The sequence below is a fragment of the Suricata suricatta genome, chromosome 9 (assembly GCF_006229205.1).
Source record: "Suricata suricatta isolate VVHF042 chromosome 9, meerkat_22Aug2017_6uvM2_HiC, whole genome shotgun sequence".
Taxonomy (NCBI): Eukaryota; Metazoa; Chordata; class Mammalia; order Carnivora; family Herpestidae; genus Suricata; species Suricata suricatta.
In genome coordinates this window covers 36,951,498-36,971,315 of record NC_043708.1, presented here as the reverse complement: position 1 = coordinate 36,971,315, position 19,818 = coordinate 36,951,498, and the positions used below count along the sequence as shown (strand labels likewise).

General features: G+C 41.5%; 1 protein-coding gene and 1 long non-coding RNA gene across 4 annotated transcripts in view; one reads left to right on the top strand and one right to left on the bottom strand.

Moving 5' to 3' along the window:
* Positions 1 to 19,818, top strand: part of SYT16 (synaptotagmin 16) — a 256,291-nt gene that overhangs the window by 222,152 nt on the left and 14,321 nt on the right. For 2 of the 3 annotated variants that reach the window (XM_029952620.1, XM_029952618.1), the window contains 4 exons: positions 2,584 to 2,796; positions 9,002 to 9,258; positions 14,505 to 14,945; positions 17,908 to 18,097. In XM_029952620.1, coding sequence (XP_029808480.1) covers positions 2,584 to 2,796; positions 9,002 to 9,258; positions 14,505 to 14,945; positions 17,908 to 18,097 — 1,101 coding nt within the window. The remainder of the gene's footprint in view (positions 1 to 2,583; positions 2,797 to 9,001; positions 9,259 to 14,504; positions 14,946 to 17,907; positions 18,098 to 19,818) is intronic. The other variant, XM_029952619.1, reaches the window with a different exon arrangement.
* On the bottom strand, positions 1,756 to 18,964 carry LOC115302682. Its single transcript, XR_003913586.1, has 4 exons — positions 18,915 to 18,964; positions 18,741 to 18,832; positions 11,220 to 11,410; positions 1,756 to 2,697 (listed from the first exon to the last, which is right to left on the bottom strand). It is a non-coding gene; the product is annotated as an uncharacterized LOC115302682 (long non-coding RNA).

Below are 19,818 nucleotides of genomic sequence, written 5' to 3'. Positions count from 1 at the left end.
AGTAGAATTTAGTCATTCATAACTTATATATAACACCCAGTGCTCATCCCAACAAGTGCCCTCCTTAATGCCCATCACCCATTTAGCCCACCCTTCCACCTACCTCCCCTCCAGCAACCCTCAGTTTGTTCTCTGTATTTAAGAGTCTCTTACAGTTTGCCTCCCTTTCTCTTTTTATCTTAAAAAACCGACATACTGATACAAATGAATGGAAACTCAGACTTGGAAAGAGCTCCCATGTACACTTCATCCAACCACCCACCCATGCACACATATCCTCCTAACCCTTTCTTAGGTTACATGCTTAGATGGTCCTATTCTCTAAAAGTGGGAGGGAGTTCAATTTTGCTCCATTGGTGTCTGGATCTCTCCCATATGTAATGGTCCATCCCACAGCAGGTGCTTTGCCCTATATTTGAGCATTTGAGACATGAGAAGACTGCCCTTTATGATCATTTTAGGTTGGGATGGTCTTTTTGTGTTTGTGGCATATCTAGTCTCTTTTGACCCTTAGCATTTCAGGGCTTACAATGGTGCTGGTCACAGCCAACAGAATTGAGTGAATTTACAACGATGTGTTCTTATATTCTTGAACCAGATGCTCCATAAAAAAAGTACAACCAATCAAATGTACATGTTTGTTGGGTAGGAGGTTTGGAGGCAGAAAACTTAGATCTAGAGATGATTTGGGAAATGACCCAGACAATCCAGAGTGTTTAAAGGATTTGACCCAGGGATTGAGCTAGTTGATGTGAGCATACAGAAGAAGGTTCTTTCCACTCTCTCTGGTTCTTCAGCATAATGATTAGAAATGTAGCCTCTAGAGACAGGCTATCTTGATTTAAATCCCAGTTCTACCTCTTATTGAAAGTATGTCAGCCATTGCAGACTTCTCTGTCTTCATTTTCTCACTTGGAAAAAGAGAACAATATGGGTGTTTTATGTGGATTCTGTGAACTAATATATGTAAGGCCGTTAGGACAGTTCCTGGCACATAAAAAACAAATTAAGTGTTTATTATCACTACTAATCTTCTAAACAAACAGAAATATCAACTCCTAAATAAGACAGAGAATAAGTGTTTTGATTAGGCTGGCATTTCTCTCACTTATAAAATGGCTTTACAATATTTTCTTAAGTTCTGAATCATATATAATCCTTAGGGCCCATCTGTGAATTAACAACCATACTTTTCCCCAGAATTACTATATAACTTTTGGATTGGAGGAGCAAATCTCTAAGAAATAATTCCTTGTTATTTATTGTTCCCAATTTACTTTCAGCAAATATTTATAGAGTAGCCTCCCATGTGCCTGACATGAAGATAGAGTTTGGAGGGATACATAGGTGGGTGGTCTGCTGTGACACTTACTCTCCTGATGTGTGTAGGTTAGGTGGAATGGTTGTCAAATAAGTAAATCTGTCACAAAGCTGGAGGGAGCACCAATAGGGCAGGACTGAGCTCATGGAAGAAGCCATGAACCTTATTTAAGGGATCAATGAAAGGCTTTCTGGAAGAAGGAATATCTATGCCAAGTCCCGATGATGAGCTAGATTCTTGACTAGTCTAGAGGGCTTGAGGAAACTATTCCAGGCACAGGGAACTCTGGGTGAGTATGGGGGGGGGGAGTGTGAGGGATAGTCAGGCTTGGGGGAAAACACTAGATCTTCATCAGTTTATTCAAGACGTAACAAGTGTTTGTTAAGCAGTTACTGTGCAACAGACACTGGTTTACATAATGAAGAGACATCAGGTAACAGAACAAGTGATGTTTTATTTTCATGAAAGTCATGAGGGAGAAGAGAGAAATAAAGAGAATTGCTTCAGGTGGGGCAATTAGTGGAGCTGACACCTCAGTGGTGAGAGGAGCCAGCCAGGTAAATACCAGGCAGGAGGGTTCCAGGTAGAAGGAACATCAAAGGCAAAGAACTCAAAGGGCAGAGCCATCTTGGCTTATTGGAGAAATAGAAAGGACGAGTGGGTTGATGTGGGGAAAGTGGTACACGTAATTCAAAAGGTATTTGGGTTGGGTTGTTGGTGCTGAGAAAGGCACCAGAACACAATCATACAAGCTAGTTTTGTTTTGTTTATGTTACATACACTACTATGGGTGTCTCTTCAAAACTGGGATACTTTTGCAAGATCTCAGTTGCAAGCGGGTCTGCTCTGAGTGGGGCTTAGCTCTTTGTGTTTTAATAATAAAGACGAGGCTAAGAGCATATTTTCTATCATCATTGACTAGAATGAATGTTAAGTCAAATGTCCTGTTCCTAGTTATAAGCATGTCAGCAACACAACACATCAGCAGGGCCTCCCTGCTCAACATCTTATTACGTCAGTTAGGAGTGTCCCAATGTTTCTCCCAGGTTCTAGCCATATATTTCTACTTGCCCTCATAAGCTTTCTTTTCCTGTTTTATTCCTTTGGGCTCAAATTTTTGTTTTAATAATTGTTTTAAAATCTGTCTGGTGTGGGCTTACTTTATCCAGACTCCTCATCCATGTTCTTCTATTTCTCCAGATTATCTATCTCTATATTATTGTGAGCCCCACATGAAACTCATGGCTCTTGTTTGCTCCCAGTTAACAGCTTTGGAGATGATGAAGAGCCATGCACATCTTCTGACAGTGACGAGGAGGTGATCAAACAATTTGAGATTTCCGTGTCCCGGTCCCAGAGTTTTCGTTCAGAAGCATCTAAGAGAGGCAAACAGGTGGGGTTAGAGCAGAAATCAAAATTCAGCCACCTGCTCTCTACCCACGAAGAGGACAACACAGAAGTGTCTGCCTGTGAAGGTATTTGCATGGAACCCTTCCTTTGTCTAGAGCAGGGATGGACAATGGTAAGAACAGCTTTGAGTCACTTGATCACTACACTTGTATCTGAGGGTCCAGAAAGGAAAAGAAAATGGGGCAAGACCCAGAGGCTGAAACAGAGTAGAGGGGGTCTTACCAACATCACAGAGGGAATGCCATGCAGGGAACTGGGAGGAATGGATAAGAAGTACCAAAATCCTAACCCCTGATTTGTGAGGCCCCTTCCTTCCTTGTAGGTTATCATTTTGTATATTTTGAACACTGATGACTAGAATTAGAATGGTATTTATCAAGCTTTATAAAATCTTGTTCTCTTCTGATAAATACAAACATTTCAAATACCTGTTTGCTGACGTTGAGATTCTGTGATTTTTCTTTCATTTGGAATCATAGTCTATTTTCCATGTAAGTATATGACCTCACCCAAATTTTTGAAACTTTCTTTTAATAGTTCATGTTCTTAAAGCAATATGTATGTTTTATCTTTCAAATAAAGATATGTATTACAATAAGATTGGATAACCTTTTTCAGATAACACATAACTTGTACATTTGTCCTCATTTCCTATAATTTCTGACACCCACCATCCTACCCATCTGCCACCATCCTCTGCCCACATGAGAATTGCTTGCTGGGCAAGAGCAAATTGTTCTGCCATTCTCCAATGTCTTCAGACTAAGTACCTTCCATACAGGGGAGGGAATATACTCTTATGTAGAATCAGCACAGTCTCTGAATTGTTATAGTAGATAGACCTTGTTAAAAGTCCTCCTCCCTCCCTCACCACTTGCACAAAATAACCTGGAGAAAGAACAGTGCATTATTTCTTAGTGCTTTTCCTCATGAAGGTCATGGATCTCTCTGAGTTCTTTGTGCCTGGAACCCTGAATAGGCATAGGCTATTAAAACAGGGAAGGGTCTGTGAATTGTAGTTGGTAAAAAGCTAGAGAAAATGTCACAGTGACCACTTCAGTGACCCAGTCTAAATGACCTGCATTTTCTAATCTTTTTCTTCTTTCCTTTGGACGTGTGGTCAATCAAACCAATGGAGGCATAGTTGTAGGTCTTCCCTATTTTTCCACAGCTAGCAATAGAAAGAGAAAAAGGAGAGTCAGATTGAGAGAAGACAACAGAGAAGAAATTTCTGGGTTGACAAGGTGGATGAGGGTGGCCAAAAAGAGAACAACACAACAACAACAAAGAATATACAGAAAGGACCTTATTTTTATGCAGAAAAATAATAATTTGCTATCCATCATGTAATTTTACTTATCGATGTGGACCACATAACATATTTTATTGCTATTCCTTTTAACCCAAGGTAAGGGAAAAAATAAATGCATTATGAAGCCAAAGCATAGTAGCAGTAACTACCAACTTCCATTATTTCCTTACACCCTCTCTTGTTTTCTCTTTCGCTGGTGTTTCATCACAGCCTTCTTCTCTCTCGACCACAAGGGCAAATGTCAGCTAATGAAAGTTAATAGCAGTTGATTCCCTGAGAACAGCTTGTTGCATTCAAAAGCTAATGGCCCCATTTCCCAGAAGCCCACATGTCTAGTTTGTGATTTATACACATGGCTCCTTTTCTGAGAGTTCTGACAACCATTCTAAACGTACCCTTTCTGGAATGCGCAATAGCTTCAGTTATAACTGGGGATTCTGAAATTTTTGACAGATAGTGACAGAAAAGGTAAAATTTCTTTCTCTGTTGGAGGGAAAGAAAAGCACACTGCATTGGATAATGCAGTAAATTATTTGTAGATTTTGAAGAAAATCAGCAGGATTTTCATAGGAAGGGATAACTGCATGCTAAATTTTAGGTTATGAAATGCCATGGAAATGTTAATGTAATTTTTATTGCATGATTTTTTTCTGTGTCATTTTTTTTGTTCATCTTTAGATCAGTGACTTTTTTTCAGCAATAAAGAATAAGGAAGAGATTAAGCATTCATCACAGAGAAGATTTGTGGGCTTATTGCTTGTTCTCCATCTACTTAGCTTTTCTTATTTATGTTTTTATTAAAATTTTTTTTAATGTTCACTTATTTTTGAGAGAAAGACAGAATGAGCAAAGGAGGGGCAGAGAGAGGGGGAGACACAGATTCCAAAGCAGGCTCCAGGCTCCGAGCTGTCAGCACAGAGCCTGATACAGAGCTCAAACCCATGAACTCCGAGATCATGACCTGGCTAAAGTTGGAGGTCATGGCTTGAACTAAAGTTGGAGGCTTACCCAACTGAATGACATAGGTGCCCCTTTCACTGTACCTTAAACATGATATTCTAAGATAAAATTTAATTGTAGACAATTCTTACACTTTAAAAATACATTTAAATATTTGACCAGTGAAAGTAAAGGTTCAAATCCAAGTAATATCTGAACTATGAATGAGTTATTGGTAGACTGTCTCATGTTTTATCAAGTGAGTTTCTTCATTCTAGATGGACTGGTGCAGTTATTAGAACCAAGAAAAATGCTATCTTCATGTTCCTGGCAAGTTCTCTCTTGTCTCATTTATCTGACTTAGTGTAGTGCATTATCACTGTATCCTCAGCTATGTCAGAGAGGGTTTACATGAAGTGATCTGGATCAGAGACTGTGTATCAGGTCTTGAGGTCTGAAAGGTGGGCTGCAGAATAGTCAGCCACTACTTGGGGCGTTTTTTATTTGTTTTCTTGTTTATTTGGTTGTTTTTGAGCAAAGCATTATTTTTGCTTATGAAATATTTAGTTCTTAGGATGTTTCATGAAAGCTAGACATTACACTCCTGGTGTCATTTAAACAGCTGGTATATATACACACGTGTGTGTGTGTGTGTGTGTGTGTGTGTGTGTGTGTGTATTAAGGTGATATTGGGGTGCCTGGCTAGTTTAATCAGTAAAGCCTGCAAATCTTGATCTCAGGGTCATGAGTTCAAGCACCACATGGGGGATAGAGTTTATGTAAAAAAATCTTGTTAAAGGTGATATCAGGGTGATGTGTATATCAAGAGATTTATTGCAAAGAATTGGCCTATGCTATTACTGGAGCTGGCTAGAGAAATACAGAGCTCTGAAATCCATAGGTAAAATCTCTTTGTGTCCAGGGAGGTCTCAGTTCTCCTCTTAAGGCTTTTTGATGCACTAATTATGTAGCATAATCTCCTTTACTTAAAGTAAACTGCTTAAGAGCTTTAGTCACATCTATAAAATACCTCCGCAGTATCATCTCAATTAGTGTTTGATTAATTAATTGAATCCTATAGCTTGGCCCACTTGACATATAAAACTGACCATCATCGTAGATGGCGAGCAAAAGTATTTGTATGTGGGTGGTGGTAGGAGGGAAGGGGTTCAGGAGTGTAAAATAAAGTAACTAGATAATGGGTTATGCCCATTAGGCAAGGTGGGAGGGATATGAACTAAAAAGTTCAGAAAGTTTTCTGCTAAAATAAATACGGTTTATGCGACATAATTATGGCCTATAATTCCTACGAAGCTAGGATACATTTCTCTGACAACAGGCAATTAGCTTTCTGTATGTGCTTAAGGTGACAAGATCCTCCTTAACTCACAGGGTAGGAAGATGGCTTTATGTGATGGTGAATCGGCTCTCTTTCTCCTCCTCCTTGTGGCTTGTCCCCTAGCTTTGCTTTTCTAATTCAGTCCTTGCTTGTCTGTCAAAGAAAATGGTTTGTTACATTAATATCGTTCTTATGTTTTTCAGTTATGAATAGCTTTTCAAGACTTAATGTAGTTTTTGAAAATTCCCTTATTACTGATCTAGGTATTATCACTGTAGGAGTTAAAGTCATGAGACAGTTTTATGGGGGTAATTTCTTGGCAAAGTTAGATTTTGTGCTGAAATCCTGCTGGGTGCTACACACGTTGATGGATGACCCACTGTTTAATAGGACATTTTAGTGTTCATGTATATGAAGAATGGATGTGCTAATTAGAGCTTTAGAAGAAAATTCTGCTTTATGTTGTAGGGCTTTGCATATGGAATCTCTCTCGTTCTGTCATTTTCTGTGGCCTTCTTAAAGTGTGTTTGTCAAATAACTGAGTGTGTGAATGTAAAAATGTTATGGCGTCCTAAGAAAATGTTTCCAAGGGCCCTGCACTGGATTATTAAGAATAACAAGGCAGGGGCACCTGGGTGGCTCAGTCGGTTAAGTGTCCGACTTTGGCTCAGGTCACAATCTTGCAGTTCGTGAGTTCAAGCCTTGCGTCAGGCTCTGTGCAGACAGCTGAAAGCCAGGAGACTGCTTCGGATTCTGTGTCTTTCTCTCTCTCTCTCTCTCTCTCTCTGCCCCTCTTCCATGTGCGCACACACACAACACACACACACACACTCTCTCTCTCTCTCTCTCTCTCAAAAATAAACAAACATTTAAAAAATCTTTAAGAAAAAAGAATAACAAGGCCAATAGGGGAACTTATTGGTGGATTGCCCCATGGTGTTGCAAAATCCCAAATCGGGAGTCTGAAGTTGTGCTCTGAGTACCAAGACTGCCTAAAGATGTTTTTATATAGTCTGTATAGGGTGATAATGAAACTTTAAGTTTGCATGTTTACTGCAAGTGGGTCATAAACTGGTAAACTACTGTCACCACTACTCCATATTGCTGCACACCTGGCTGCTTCAATTATTTGTTACCTGCCTTGCCTGGAAAGTTGTTTGAGGTTTAGTAAAACCCACTGATGGATAAAGACTGGAGCGTATTGGTATGTGGCTTAGTACCTTCAAGGAGCTTATCTTCTCACTGAGAAATTAAGACCAACAGCAGAAACAGTTGCTACCATACAATGTGTAAATAAGAGCTGAACTTATTATCTATACTTTGTCATCCTACTCACTTCTACCATCTCTGTCTCTAATTTTCTCTTATCCTGGGATTGTGGCTTCTGGAGGAGATTGGAGACCAAAGAGAGAATATCTTCATGGAGGGAAAGTCAGGGTGAAAGCTATTACTTAGGAAGACTCTGCCAGTTTTTCCTTTCTGTCCAAGGGTAATCTAGACTTTAAAGGAAAGGAAGGGGATGCACAGATGATACAGTGCTGAGAGAGAAAACAGAGTAACATCAAAGTCAGGGCAAAATGTTGAGCCCAAGGACTTAGGCAAGATTCAGGAGTTATTGGACTTTGGATGGAAAGGAAGGACAAGGGGAGAGGGGGTTTGAAGACCATGGTGAAACACAACTCGTGTTTTCATGAGCCAGTGAGGTCACAGGTGACAGCAAGGTGGGAGGCAATAGAAAACTGGGGTTTATAGGGCTGAAAGAGGCCAGTTGGGGCAGACAAGCAAGCAAGGCTAATATTTTTGGAAAACCTGTGCTGCCACGTGGATATCGGGTGTCCACAATGACTCTGTGATGGCTCTTATAATCATTTTATGGATAAGGAAACAGTTTGGACAGTCCAAATATTGTGTAAATTCCTAACACAGAGCTAGGATTTAAGCCCAGCTCATCTAAATCCAACTCCAGTGTTTCATGGATCAAGTAAATAACTTTTTACTTGAGAGAACCACTGAAGCCTTTCAAGAAGAGGGTAAGATGATGAATGTGGAAGAGAGAAAGAAGAAGGCTAGAGTCAGGAGACACTATGATCTCCATAGTAGATTGTTGTCCTTGCTTTCTAGATCCATCCCAAAGTCTTGTCTTCATTAGTTCCAACAAAATGCTAATATGTTTTCTTTCTACATAAGCACACATTCCTCATATTCATATTGTTAGAAAGTATTAAACCTTCTCATACTACACATAATGAACAAATGGTCTTTTTGGTTATCTAGACCAAGTTTATCTACTGTGTGGATGCAATTATGTTTGAAGGTGTTATTTGATAGGATTTGTTTTTGAGATTTTTTTTTTACTTGAGAGAGAGAGAAAGAGAGTGAGAGTACAAGTGGGAGAGAGGGGAAGGGGTTGGGGAGAGATAGAGAGAGAGAGAGAGAGAGAGAGAGAGAGAGAGAGAGAGAATCTTCTTAAGCAGGCTCCACACCCAGCATGGAGCCTGGCATGGGGCTTGATCTCATGACCCTGAGATCATGACCTGGGCCTGGTGACTGAGTCACCCAGGCGCCCCTGTTTTTTTTTTTTTTTTATCTTGATTTGTATTGTTACTACTGCTCAATTTCTCTAGGTAAAAAGGTGTAAAATAATAATACATTTGAAATAGCTTCCTTATTGCACATTTAGGTTTGGATGGAACCAGCCAACCGAACTATTCTGGGACTCTGTCTTATGGTAAAGATGATCCCGTCTCTGCCCCCTCACAGTCCCCACAGGAGGTGGGGGACACCAGGCACCCTGGTGCCTCTCCTCAGGAGACCGGTGTGCCTCGCAGCCTCAGTCGCCAGTCCACAGAAGGCAGCTTGGAATTGGAGACAGCTTTTAATAACCGGGGATTTGAAGACTCCTATGCTACTGACAGCAGCTCCGTGTGGAGTCCAGAGGCAAGTTGTTTGTTTTCCATTCTCTCTTTGCTTCGGTGTTGTATGCTCTCTAGTGAGGTCTTGCTCTCCGCTTCCTGCTCATGCCTCAAGAAAAAAAATTTCTCCAGAAAGGAAGCAATGCCTCGCAAAACAAAGATTTAAAGAGTCCTTATTTATTAGAAATAAAAAATTTTCAGGTGGCCAAGTCACAACTCCTATGTGTACCAATAAAAGAATCATAAATAAATTTCTATCAAGATGAGGGAAAAAGAAGAGTGGTGGGATGGACCCAGCAACAATCAGGTCTCTTGTTTATATAAAAGACTTTTTAGTTCTTTAGAGAATACTGGTTTCTTTCTTTCATGGTTTCAATTAAGTTGAGTCTATTTTTATTTACCCCAAATCTTGAGTTATAATTATTTGAATATGAGAATTATTTGAAAATTAAACTACAGTACAGTGGCCCTCCAAATGAAATGATGCAAGATATTATAATGAAGATCTGGCAGTATAAGTATGTTTGTTAGATTTGCATTGAATTCAAGATTTAGAAGATAACATTAGTTTGTGATGACCCTCTGGCCATTGACTTTGCTTTTTGGAATAAATCTCTGACAAAAGATGCTCCTTCTAAATTTATTTTTTAATTAAAACTTACTCCGGAATATGCCTAACCACCCAGAGGTATGATTGGAGGGTATTATTACAGACACTACCATTTATTGAGCAATTACTATGTGCCAGGCACTGTGATAAAGATGTTTTACAAACATTACTTTATCTTACAGGCATTTATAGTTATTCTTTATTAGCTGGATGTCTTTTATTATGATTCTATGATGTTAGGAGATGTTAAACAATAATGTCTACTGCCTTCTTTGGAGGTAATTTTGGTGAAATATGTAATATATGTATATAAAATATTCATATAATTTGTGGGGCACGAGGAAGGAGAAGAGTGAATGGATTTTGTTAACATCAGTCCGCTTGAGAAAATAACCAGGTAGAATCTCTTACAAGTATCTGGACTGTTTACATACCAGATGCTCATCAAGGAGAGGAAAAAAAATAACAGAAAATCATGTTCCAAAGCCTTACAGCTGATGCACTGGGGTGTGTAGAGAGAGCATAAGGAGGTGTGCACGTGTGTCTGCGTGAGCCCACGTGTTGGTGTCAGGGCTGAGGACAAGAAATAGTAACAGAGGTACATGGTTTGTGGCTTGTCAAGGGCGGTCCTGCATATAGAGACACCCAAAGCTATTAACCTTGTAAGTTTTGAAAAAAAAAATTGTGCTTCCCAGTTGGTTTGCTTCTGAAAAGTCCTATCAAATCCCACACAGTAACAACGAAAGTTTAAAAATACTCTTTTTGGCTTTCTCGCCACAAAAACAAAACAGAAATGGTTTACCTGCCTATTGATACTCTGTCCCCTTGATAACTGTTCCCTCAGCTTGGAATTGCTTTCTTCAGGTAACCTCCCATCTGCCTGACTCATGGAGCTTTAATAGAAGACTTGGTGTTGAGAGCACTAAATGTTCTCAGACTCCAAAAATACCCAGACATCTCTGTGTGCTCCATTCAACCTCCTATCTATTTTGAGACAAAAACTGTAATTTGGTGCTCCTACAGTAGAACCTCAGAGGCAGCTCGGAGGCAGTTCCTGTAACTGCCTGCTTTGCAGGCTTAGCTTGTCTTTTAAGAACTGATTTATTTACCTCTTAGCTGTATTAAGAACCCAGTCTTCCCCTATGTATCTGGCATCGGGACCATATTGCAGGTCTGTTTTCTTTGGCCCACACAGATGACATCAACACTATCTTACTAAAACACAAAGGCTTTCAATCTGATAGAAAATCTTTAAACCCACGAGGGTTTTGACAATGTGGCACAAGTGTTCCCATCTTAGAGAAAAATAAGGATATTAGAGCTAAAGGAGTCATTTATTTTGCCTCAGAAGGAAACCAGTCATGCAGTGTGGCTACCTGTTAGGCAGATGGATTTTTGAGCCCTGCTCTTCTCTGCTGGAAAAGGCCATCGACTTCTTCCTGCAGACCCAGGGCTTGGCAGGAAGGCAGGTGCCTGGCGATTTCGAGCACACAGGGAGGCAGGTGTCCCACTTTTCATATCTGCTTTCTCCTGATTAACAGGTTGGCCTTGAGAAGTTAATTAAAATCTGCCAAATGGGGATAAAAATGAAGAGATTTTTACCTTGCAGGAAGGTCAAATGGATTAGTGGTATTAACAGTACCCACATGAGGAGTGCCGTTAGCTGCCTGGTGATAGGTAAAGTGTGTTGAAATAATTAATTGCTATGAAAATACCAGCCTTCACAAATCTTTGTTTCAGATCAGCCCAGGAAGGGGCCACAGAGCCCCCATTTCCCTGTGCCCCTCCTTAGATCGTCCCCGTCTGGAGCCTGGCCACGACCTACAGCTCTGTTTTATGCAGGGTTCTTAGGACAGTTGCTTCAGAGACCTTCAAAGGACTTAGCAGAGATCTGCAGGTGGAGTGAGCATTTGTCTGAATAGATAGCGTGATGGATAAGTGGAGCGATAAGTCACTGAATATTTTTACCTTGGCATTGAAGTTGCTAACAAAACTGGGAACTGTTAACTATTATGAAGATCTGGGACCTAAAAGGACGTGAAATTCAAAGTTGTATGTGTTTCCATCTCTCATCTTACTCCCACCTCACCCCACACACTTACTACACATATAAATAGCTATGGTGAGAGGCTTGGGGGAAGAAGGGAGACATCATGGTTCAGAAATGTTTGGGATTTTGAGCATTAGTACTGGTAAACCTTGCAGAGCCTTGGTGGGGTATATGATGTTGGGAGCAGGGAGTAAGTTATTTAGCCTTTCTAAGACTTAAGTTTCCTCCCCCATAAAATGAAGATATTAAAATTCCTACTTTGTTAGGTTAATGTGAATATTTTAAAAGATAATGTTTCTTAGGTGGATTCTCAAAAAGCATAGCCTATTTTGTCAGGATGTACAATCCTTGGGAACAAGAATGAGGGACAAGGAGGAATGAAGCAGGGTAGAAGGGGGAGCCAGTATGAGAACGGTAATCAAGTTGGCCACCACTAAGTGTGACTCATGCTTGATCTTGTGGGACTGCAAGAAACTGTATTAAGTGATATCAGGACATCTGTCCAAGGGGAGACAAATTTACTGCATGGGGCATTAACCTCTTCCATACTCTGGACTTGATGTACATGAATACCAAGCAGGATTCTGGAACATTCCAAGCCTTGACAGCAATAGAGGCCTGTGGCGGGAGTTGACAGTTGCATTGCCTGGACAGACGGTGAGACTTTGTTGGGCTGTGCCAGGCTGAAGCTATTAGAGCCCAACAGGCTGTGCTTGCTGGAAAGATGCAACAAAGGTGAGACCAAGAAGGTCTGAAGTGCTCAAGAGTGGTCTTTTGCACACTATAAAGGGTTTAGCATGGTACCTGGCACAAGAGACAGCTTAGTGCATGTTAGCTCTTATTACTTCTGATCTAGCAAGCAATATAGAGATGATCAAGAGAAGGCTAAAATAGATGGGAGTTATAACAGAAGACTGTGACTTGGTTTCTGAGTTAGGCTAACTCCTTGGAGACTTGCTTCTAATATTATATCTACACTAGTCCGTTGTATTCAGAAGTCTCTATAGCAACCGCTTTTATCACTTGAAACTAAGTACCTCTGAATAGAAACACTCTCACATGAATGCATGCTGAGGAAAGAATATAAGGAGCTTCCCTTATTTTGCAAAAAGCCTAAATTTTCTTGGTAGACTAATGTGCATTTCAAAAGAGAAGACATTTATTCCGTGTCTCCTGTTTGTCAAGTCCTTTAATTTTTGCAACAGCCCTGTAATTGGTTTCATCCTCATTTTACTGTTGAAGAAAATCACAAGTGGAGAGGATTAAATAACTTGTGCAGTGTAATGGAGGGAGTAAGTGGTAGACCTGAGTCGCTTAAGGATGTCTCATTCCAGTGAACTGTGCACTTTTACCTCCACTCTGTAGGGAAGTTTTGTTGATGAAGGCACATTTTTCAGGTGTCCTATCATATATTTTAAAATAGTCTTTAGATTAGCAAAGTCTGGTGTTCAGTTACATAAATAAGAACAGGTTCTGATTTATAAGGAGAATCAGGTCAAAGTTTAGTTATGAGTAAGTATCATGCCTTCATAGAAAAAAATTGAATTATGTTGACATTCTTTATAGTTTGTCGGAGACTACTTCATTATAATAATGCAGCTCAGCTCAGTTTTCTCAGTGAGGTCATCAGATCTGACTGGCTCTGGGTGAATTGTTGTCTAAGGGTGATATTTCATAATGAGGGGGGCCATGTTTGAAAATAGGTAGTATTCATCCATTGATGGGAATAGGTATTTCTGGAATCTGGTCTGAGCCAGGTATTTTTCAATATCTCTTAAACCCTCACCATAACACTCCATCAAGTAGGCATCTTAATGTTCATTTTTTAGCTAGAGCACAGAGAGGGGGGCCTATTTGGCCAAGGTCAAAAAGCCAGTCCATGGTAGCGTTTTGATTTCAACCCAAGTTCTGTCTCCACATCTGGTATTGCTGTTTGCTAAGCGGCTCCTGAGGGTGCCCTCCTAAATCCTCAGCACTCGGAGTGGGGTTTGAGACCAGTGGTTTCTTGTGAGTTGAGAAATGCCAAGTCTCAAACCCCACCCCAGTCCTACGGAATCAGAAACTCTGAGGGACTCAAGTCTACATGAACGTTTGAGAAGTCCTACCCTGAACATTTTCTCCTATGTAGCTTGAAAATCTACTGAAGAATCACCTGTCTGTGATCCTCCCCCCCCCCCATTAGGATTCTCATCTGCAGAAGTCCTGAGTCTTGGAGTAAAGGCCCAGGCTCAACCATTTTTCCTGGGAACTCCAGAAAAAGTTCTCTCTTGGGAGCTGCATAGTTGACTAATTTTAGATTTGAGATCTCAGTTTCAATGCAAGTGGTCAGGTGTGCTTTATGAGAGTCAGTGTATATGAAAACACTTTGTAAAATATAAAAGCTTTGTTCATTCATTCTAAGAGCATTCATGAAGAATCACCATATGCCAGGCACTGTACCCCCAAAGGATTCACAAACTAAGGGAGACATAGACCAGCAAACAGACCCTTCTAATGTACTAGGTGCTGACAATCAAAAAGTACAGGGTTCTGATGGAGCACGGAGGGGCACTCTCTCACCAAAATGTATTTGGGCATTTCCATTCCTAATCTCTTCCTCTGTCTGCAACAGGAACAGGAAGGGGCCAATTTTCAGGTGCCGACTGGGGTCCTGGAGCCCATCTCAAAATGTGGTGACTTGGATGTCATCTTTGAATATAAAGGTTCCAGCCAGAAACTCACAGTGACCATTGTGAGAGCGCACGGTCTCCCGGATAAGGACCGAAGTGGTGTTAACTCCTGGCAAGTTCACGTAGTGCTGCTGCCCAGTAAGAAACAGAGGGGAAGGACAAGCATACAGCGGGGCCCCAACCCTGTCTTCAAGGAGAAGGTCACCTTCACCAAGCTGGAGCCCAGAGAGGTGGCTGCCTGGGCTGTTCGCTTCCGCCTGTATGCTGCCCGCAAGATGACCCGTGAGAGAATGATGGGAGAGAAGCTGTTCCATCTCAGCCACCTGAACCCAGAAGGGGAAATGAAAGTGACTCTGGTTCTAGAGCCAAGAAGTAATATCAGTGTGAGTATGTTAAATGGTGCTGCTAATGATGCAGTATGTTCAAGGATTTGGACTTGTCAGGCCTTGATTTAGTACATTCAGCCTGTGAATTCAAACACCTTAATTTAATTTTCCATTTGGCTCTCCTCATCCTTATAAGCCATGATTTGCACTTCATGGTACAATGAGTTTTTTGTGCTCATCTTCCCTATAAGCTGATGGATGTATTCCCTCTCCATTTCTGGAAGTGACAGCAACAGTGTGGGAGAAGGGCTTAACCTGCTGCACAACTGACCTGTAGTCTGACCATCTCCCTCCTGCCCTACCCTTAATGTGCTTTGTGATGAATCTCAGAAATAGGACTTTCAAGGGGAGCCTTAACATGTGTCTGAGTAGGCTGCAATAGCAGCCTTGATCTCCAGTCATTTCTAAGACCTTCCATTTATATGACTGGCCTCCTCCCATGTATCTTATCCTCTGCATTCCTGCTGGGGTTTTGAGGAAGGACAGCACAGCCAGCATGTCTACAAGATGGACAACCTACTATTGCTGGGGGTTAAGTGTCATCTAGTGTGTAGGCCTTTTAAAAATCATGTAAAGGGGTGCCTGGGTGGCTCAGTCAGTTAAGCGTCCGGCTTCGGCTCAGGTCATGATCTCACGGTTCATGGTTCGAGCCTTGTGTCAGGCTCTGTGCTGACAGCTAGCTCAGAGCCTGGAGCCTGCTTCAGATTCTGTGTCTCCCTCTCTCTTTGACCCTCCCCTGCTCGCACCGTCTCTCTCTGTCCCTCAAAAATAAATAAAAAGCATTAAAGAAAAAAAAATCACGTAAAAAGATCAGGCAGCAGTTTTGGGCTGCTTGGCCAATCAGTCCTCCAATCAAAAAGGTTTACTAAGTGCTTACTACGTCAGGTACTGTGTGGGCAGAGAGGATGTAGGAATGAACAGAAGGGGTGATGCCTCTGCCCTCCAGAGCTTACCATCTGGCGGAGGAGGGGAAACAATAGCAGAGCAGGTATGCAAGGGGAGAGAGAGAGTGATAGAGGCTGCTGGTGGTTTAGAAAGGTCAGAGAATATGTCTTTGAAGTGGTGATAAAACACAGAACTCAGATAATGAAGGGATCAAGACTGGTGACGTGTGGATAAGCAAAGATTCCAGACAGAGGGAATGGCACATGCAGGCGTCAAGAAGTAAGAAGGAGCTTGCTCTGTCTGAGGACGAGGGAAGGAGCCACAAAGTCTGGAGTGTAGTGATGGGAGATCCAGATACTCAAAGTTTTTAATAGATGTCTCAAAATTATTATCTCCAGACTTGTTTCTCTAAGTCTATTCTACCTGAAGCCTTCTCATCTTGGCTAAAGGAAATTTCATTCTTTTAGTTGTCAAAAACCTTCAAAATCATTTGTGACTTCTCTCTTTTCCGCATGAAATCCTATTGGCTCTATCTCCAAACTACAACTGAAAACTAACAGATTACGTTTCATTTCTGCTTAAATCCCTCCTTTTTCTTAAACTCTGAGTAAAGTATATCTGAAATCATGGAAAGCAGAAGCCAGAGGAGATCAGAAGGAACCTGCACTATAGACAGAGGAATGAGTATTATCACACCTCTTTTCCTTTGGGCCAGGCCCTGTACTAGGGCCCCAGAGATGATGGGGAAGGTGAGCCAGTGTGAAAGAACTTTAAGGCAAAAATTCTTCCACTCATCAGTTACTTGCTGAGCGTGTTTACATGTCAGACATTGGGGCTATCACTGGACTGAGTGATTTATAAGGATTCAACATGTGCTGGGAGAGGCAAGCTCTGTAGTGATAGGTCCCTTTATGGACAATTCTCTAGAGACACAGGGGAGGGGTGATCCCTACCCCAAACTAAGCAAGTATGTTACTGTTGGGTTATCACAAAACTGACAGCAGGGGCTATATGGCACCTATCAAAACCAGCTAGCCCTGTAGTTTATAAATTGTGCTTCTTGAAAGCCCAGGGCTCTCCCATGGCCAGGTAAACGGATATTTTCCTATAGATGTGAAGAATACTTAATTCCTTTCAATATGTTTATTTTGTTGGGGTTTCGGTAAGAAGCTCTAAGAAGTGATTTAAGATGTTGAGAAGAAATTTTGAGCTAAGTCTGATGCCCTGGTTTCTGGGGGAGAAGGTGATGTTTCTGGGAGGCTAGCTGTCTTGCCCACTGTATGCTTCTTGAGGGTTGACACTCTGACCTACTTTGTTCTCCCCTCCCTCTGTGTCTGGTATATAAATGCGGGGACTCTGGAGAGGCACGTGTGTGAATAAACAGGAAGGAAAGAGTAGTCTCTCTGCTAGGCTCCCCTGGTGCATGCAAGGTCTCTGAGATCCACAGTCCATGCTTTGGCTTTTTTATTAAACAGTCATCAAAGTGCTCATTTTCAATGTAATTCATTTTCTCAGTGGGAAAAATGTAGCATCTGTAATATTGCTGACAACCTTAGGAAAGGAAGCAGAACTAGGGGCCAAATATTCTATGTGGTAGTAGACAGTGGTGGTCATTTCTTTTTCTAGTGAAGACAAAGTGCCTCCTGTATTGCTACATTCATCAGGAAGCTGCAGAGAACAGAAACAAAACTCATGCCTAGAGTGGATGGGTTCTGTAGAAACATTCAAGCACAAACTACACAGGAGGGAATTTAGGTCTATATTAAATGTATTAGCTCTTCACATATCTTAGAGGGTTTGATTTACACTAGTAATAACATCTTCGTCCGTTTTGTCTTTAGAGAGGAAATATTGAAAGGAGACGGCTCTCGAAGCAAATATGTCAGCTAATAATGCAGGGAAACTCCAACACGACTGCACTCCCCAGGCCCATTATCATTCACACCAAGTGCCCGTTAGTAATCTTTGGCAGCAGTTGAGATTGGGCCACAATTTCACCAAACATAATATCGGCTTTCTGTAAGAGAGTAGTCCAGCGTGGGCCAATGGACTCTTTGTTGTTCTTCCCCTCCAGAGTGGAGAGTCCCCGCTCAGCCCATCTGCAGTTTCTCACAGTGATAGCGCTTCATCCACGCAGTCGCTGTCTCATGGAGGGGTGCCAGAGCTGCTGGTGGGGCTGTCCTACAATGCCACAACGGGGCGATTATCTGTGGAAATGATCAAAGGCAGCCATTTCCGAAACCTCGCTGTTAATAGAGCGCCTGGTAAGTGCATGTCTGTATCCCCAGCTCTGGGCCTTCCAGGGGCAAGGAGATGGCTGTGTTTGCTTCGGTCTTAATTCTTTCACTTTTATGGAGAAATTTTTTTGGTAGGACTTAGACATGTTTTTACAAAGTGATACCTCTGGATATTGAAAATACCCTTCTATCTAGTTAAATTGGAGGCTTCTTCCATAGCTGGGTATATCTTGATGCAAAATAGGCTGACCTTTACATGTGTATGTTGTTATAGGGAAAAAAGTGGTATGTTTTCAGCAACTTAACGTGTATGGGCAATTAAAATCTGCTAATAGGCTGCAGGCCTGCGAATACCTTAAAGAGACAGAGCACAGGCTTTGGAGTGAGGCAGATCTGGGGTCAAATTCCAGCTCTACCACTTTCCCATTGGCTTTGCTCTGATGTAGTATAATTTAACTCTCTTTTCTGAAGTTCAGTAGACTCATCTGGAATAAAGGGATATTAGTAGTGCCTTCTTCATGGGTTGTTTTGGGGTTTAAATAAAATGATTTCTACAAGGTATTTAGCAAAGTGCCTAACACAGTGAGCATAAAAGAAGTGTTAGTGGTTATGGTATCGACAAAGAAGGAGGTAGGAGAGGAGGATCTGAGGCAAAGCAAGCCTGACTTACCACGTTGGAGATTTTACCACTGGAGAGAGAGGCTCGAGACACTCCCATAGCGGACGTCCCGGGGTCAGAAAGCCAGGATAATAATGCTGTTGCTGGAAACAGCCACAACGGCCTATCAGTACCCAAGAAGTTGGAGATTGACCATTGGAATAATGCTGCTAAAAATTAACTCACCTTTAATAATTGTCAGCAAAAATAGCTTCAATGAGGGCAGTAAGATGGCTTCTGCCTCACTTCTGCCCTCTAGATCTCCTGCGAATATTTACAACCAGAGGAACGTAATTTGTATCTAGAATTCCAGCTGTAAGAGAGTCTGAAAAATGTTGTTGAATTTCCAGCCTTTCAAGTCCATAGGGTAAAGTAGAAGGAGTAGACTAGGGCAAGTGAGCCTGTCTACCCCAGTGACCAGCATCTTACTGAAATAAGGATGAAGTCAATAACACGGTAGGCTGCAAGAGTGCATGGACTCTAGCCTCACATGTGAGTGTTAGGTGAGAAGCCAGCCAAGCTGGTAGAAAAGGGTTAGTTTCTCTAGCCAAATCCAAGCTCCTACTCTTCATAGTCTTTACCTGTGTTGCAGCTTACGTCGTTCTGTATTAGCGCCATTAAAACGAATTACCAAGGAAAATTCAGTACTCTGGACCACAAGAGAACAGGTGTGGAGGCCATATTCTGTGATGATGCTCCTAGCCACGTGAGAGCTATTTAAAATGCAACATAGTGCTGATTATTAATTGTACAGCTAGTCTCTTTGCTAGTCACAGATTTTTTTTAAATAACTCTGGATTTACCAAAGATCTGGGTTTACTGCTTTTCCTTTGGAGCTTTTGCCAGTTTCTTTCCCTTGCCTCCTGAAATGTGGTGAGATCTGGACAATTACTTGGGAAGAGCATGGTTGAGTGGCAGAGTATGAGGGGGAAGCAAATCACACAGTCATGACCTATTCCAATCCATGCTAGGAACCTTTTTAAAAAAATTTTTTTTCCATAATATTTTATTGTCAAATTGTTTTCCATACAACACCCAGTGCTCTTCCCCTCAAGTGCCCTCCACCATCACCACCACCTCTTTTCCCCCC